We start from the raw sequence: 4,123 nt of genomic DNA, 5'->3' as shown, positions 1-4,123 counted from the left end.
GACTCCCATTCAAAGTGATTGAAATGTACAGCACTCTGTACATTTCAATCACATTTCACGACCTGTGTAGACTGGCTTTCTTACCCATTAGGTACACCGACAAAGGCACCTCTTCGGGGCCGCTCCAAGAACCCCAAAACACGGACTGAGGAGCTCCAGGATCCCTCCCATGTACCTCCAGAACCTCGAGCACCTTGGGTCCCCGGGCCCCCGAACTTAAGCACTCCCCCACGGACTAAACCAAGATGATCACACCCTCAAGAATCTCATGCCCCTGGCTACACTTAAAGGGGGTCTACTTTGCGGTGCTTTGCCGTCCGCCCATCGGCACCCATAGTCGGCCTTCTTCACAGCAGCAGCACCCAACCTCCATGGAGGATTTTGCTCGTGCCCCTGGCTACACTTAAAGGGGGTCTACTTTGCGGTGCTTTGCCGTCCGCCCATCGGCACCCATAGTCGGCCTTCTTCACAGCAGCAGCACCCAACCTCCATGGAGGATTTTGCTCGTGCCCCTGGCTACACTTAAAGGGGGTCTACTTTGCGGTGCTTTGCCGTCCGCCCATCGGCACCCATAGTCGGCCTTCTTCACAGCAGCAGCACCCAACCTCCATGGAGGATTTTGCTCGTGCTCCTGGCTACACTTAAAGGGGGTCTACTTTGCGGTGCTTTGCCGTCCGCCCATCGGCACCCATAGTCGGCCTTCTTCACAGCAGCAGCACCCAACCTCCATGGAGGATTTTGCTCGTGCCCCTGGCTACACTTAAAGGGGGTCTACTTTGCGGTGCTTTGCCGTCCGCCCATCGGCACCCATAGTCGGCCTTCTTCACAGCAGCAGCACCCAACCTCCATGGAGGATTTTGCTCGTGCCCCTGGCTACACTTAAAGGGGGTCTACTTTGCGGTGCTTTGCCGTCCGCCCATCGGCACCCATAGTCGGCCTTCTTCACAGCACCACCTGCCCTGCTGGAGGTTCACACTTTAACTTTTTTTACCCTCTTCTACCTTACAAATCATCCCACACTTGAGCACTCCTCACTCGGACTAAACACCTACATGCTACCACCAGAACCAGAATATCGTGCCCCTGGGGATCTTAAAGGAAGAAAACCCATAGTGGGATTTAAAAACAGAAGACTTAGTAATTTTAACAAACTTTATTTACAGTAATATTGACAGTAATAAATACATTCAAACAGGATATAACGTATTTACAAGGGGACTGATTACAACAACACACTGCATATTTACAAGTTGATCACTGGCAACAGTGGGTGAAGTTGGGGCAGAGTATGGCACCCTCTCTTCACCCATGTCTGAGGGGTTGTGTTCGGCCAGTGACTGGTCCCTCTTCGGGACATGTCTTGGTAGGGAGTCTTGGTAGGGAGCCGGGCTGTGCTCCTCTCCAGAGTTGTCACTGTCGATGTCAATACCCGCAAAAGTGTCTTCATTTCCCGCTGCTGCTGCTGTCGATGCCGCCGCCGCTGCTTGCAGTGACTCTGTGAAGAGCAACCGAATGTCCGCAGCCTCCTTCAAAGAAGGATTATTCGCGTAAAATTTGTCCGCAGTTGCAGTGTTGTGACACATGAAATCACTCACTCTTTGGCGGTTGCCTTTGTCTTGAAACCTCTTCGCATTATCGGCGTGGACTGTGCGGAGGTCGGTGAAGTTAATGGGACTGCGGAGCCCCACATCAGCCCATGCCAACCTCAGGGAGTAGGCAAGCTTCCTGAACGGGTTCTTCCCCTCTGTGTACAGAAAGTAACGGCTCTGGGTGCAGGTCAGCGTACCCTTAATTTCCAGCCACCTCTTCATCCATCCAAATTCTTCTACGGTGAGGTACAGCTGCGCCTCCCCGAACGCGTTGGCCGTCTTGTGGTTACTTACCTGTTATGACAGAGATAGAGAGTGTCAATACAATGTCAATCATGCATATAACTGCCAGAATAAATACATTGATTAATAGCACTCACATGAACCAGGTAGCCGAAGGCAGTGCCAGTTGTATCCGCCTTTCGGACCTCGGCGTTGGTCATGTTGGAGTAGACCCCCGGACGGTGGCCATAAATGCAGCTCCAATGAAGAGTCATATACCCATAGAGCAGTGTCCGGGTCGCGGTAGTCGGATTGCTGGCCATCACATCCAGGAGCTGAGGGATGCGAGTGGTGGTCGAAGTCAAGCATGTCATTAGGTCGTTGTGGCTCGGCAGACCTTCCATCTTGTCACACTTCACTTGCATCTGGTGGATAAGTACTTTTCTCTTCAGGGACTTCAGGATGGCAACTACTTCCCGTTTGATTAAAATCATGTCGGTTTGGCTGAGCCTGCTCCCCTTGCACGGTGTGTCGGCCATGTACTTGAGAAAGTGTGATATATTCTTGATGTAGAAGTCGGAGGTTGTGACCTGAAGGCTTGACTTCATCAGGCTCCGGGACCATCCGCGTATCCTCTTGAGATCCCTCAAAAAGAGCCAGTCAGACAGGCGATTGAAACCGTGTGCCATGAAACTGAGGAACGACTTCACTCTGCTTAGTTTGGAGACTGTGTTTTCCTGGAGCCTCACTGGTGGGTCGATACCTGCATAATGCTCCCGGTATCCTTGCAGATACTCCTCTGTGAAATATAAACAGTACTTTAATGACAACACATGATGTGTTACAGAAACTGCATGTGTCACATAGCCAAAACACTTACCCATGATCCGTGGGAATGTTATGTCCCGCATTATATTTCCCCGGCCCCTGCCCCGGAACCAGGGGGAATTTATGGGAGGGGAGGTTGACGAGGCCTCGGTATGGTTGGATGAATGGGTGTGAGAGCCAGTGGGGGACTTGCTGCAGGCGGGAATGGGAGACGTGCTGCAGGCGGGAATGGGAGACGTGCTGCAGGCAGGAATGGGAGACTTGCTGCAGGAGGGACCTTTCGACTTGGACAGCCTCGTTGGTGTCGACTCTGGTCGGGGTCGACTCTGGTCGGGGTCGTTTCTTCAGAATGACCCGCTCTCGTTCCTCCCCATCGAACGCGGGCATGTCCCCGGCCCGCTGATCCATCCTCTGTCGCTTGTCCTTTATCCTCTGCTGCAACTTGCAGCGCAGGGATTTCACCTCAGCAGCATATATGTCCCGCTGAGCCCTCACTGCGTTAGCCTCCAGCCTCCATTCTTTGCAGTCCGGGTTGTCACATTCATTCACCGGGGACAAGGGTGGAGGTTGTGACAGTATATCGTCGTCTGCCACCGTGTCAACAGCCCAAGCGGTAATCATTTCTATGGTGGGGTTTGTCATTCGGAGTTCATAAAGCTCCTTCTTGGCCACTGTCATTTTCATTTGATTTTGAACCACATGTAGTTCCTCCCGGGCCAGCTCAACATGGTCTCTGGCCAAGTGGCGATCCAGCCTTGTGCCGTGGTACTCGCATCCCAGAATGGTACAGGGATGGAGCCTAATGTTGGTCCGTCCGTTGGCCAACAACAGCAGAATTTTTCTTTCATCCAAGTTACGCACACCATGGTTCCTCTGTAGGTGCTTGCTCAGGGCACGGTAGGAGCTATTGCAGATCGGACAACGGACCGCCATCCGACCTGTATTCTTGAGCATTTCGGTACCGGGAAATGTCACCAGAATCGTGGGTAAAAAAGAAGGAAGCGTGAAAAGACTCACGAAAGACGCACTCAGCTTATTTTCAAATCAGTGTTTGTTTTCATTTGCATCATGGTGCGGTGTCCCATTTAGGCACTCGTTAGGCGGGCAGAGATCCCTGTAATCTCCCCTCACGTTCCTCCAGAGTCCGATTCTCCCAAAGGATACCCGACAGTTTCGGGTACGACCCAGAGGGCGCACGGTGGACGGCCAGGGCGAGGCCGCCACACCGCGCTGGAGTCAGGGTCCCGGTGAGGCGCAGGACGGAGCACCCGGCAGTAGCCTCCAGCAGACCCCCGCGCGGTTCCCTCGTCCCTCAGAAGAGGTGGAGAGGCGGAGGGGTGGGTCTTTTCATCTGCTGGCGGGTTGCCGGGATAACAGTATCCTCCGGGGAGGCATTGAACCCCTCTCAACTGCCCCCCGGAGGAGGCAGGGGAGTCAGGTACCCAGAGGGTGGACGGCCAGGGCGAGGCCGCCACACCGCGCTG

General features: G+C 53.7%; 1 protein-coding gene across 1 annotated transcript; it reads right to left on the bottom strand.

The window, feature by feature from the left end:
* Positions 1 to 1,182: 1,182 nt before the first annotated feature.
* On the bottom strand, positions 1,183 to 2,775 carry LOC139433924 (uncharacterized). Its single transcript, XM_071203337.1, has 3 exons — positions 2,692 to 2,775; positions 1,970 to 2,610; positions 1,183 to 1,883 (listed from the first exon to the last, which is right to left on the bottom strand). Exons 1-3 carry the CDS (start codon positions 2,720 to 2,722, stop codon positions 1,188 to 1,190), a joined length of 1,368 nt encoding a protein of 455 aa, XP_071059438.1. The 5' UTR covers positions 2,723 to 2,775; the 3' UTR covers positions 1,183 to 1,187.
* Positions 2,776 to 4,123: the final 1,348 nt, after the last annotated feature.

The sequence above is a fragment of the Pseudochaenichthys georgianus genome, chromosome 6, assembly GCF_902827115.2.
Source record: "Pseudochaenichthys georgianus chromosome 6, fPseGeo1.2, whole genome shotgun sequence".
In the NCBI taxonomy this organism is placed as follows: domain Eukaryota; kingdom Metazoa; phylum Chordata; class Actinopteri; order Perciformes; family Channichthyidae; genus Pseudochaenichthys; species Pseudochaenichthys georgianus.
The sequence above is the reverse complement of the archived record's forward strand: the minus strand, read 5'-3'. Positions and strand labels throughout refer to the sequence as shown.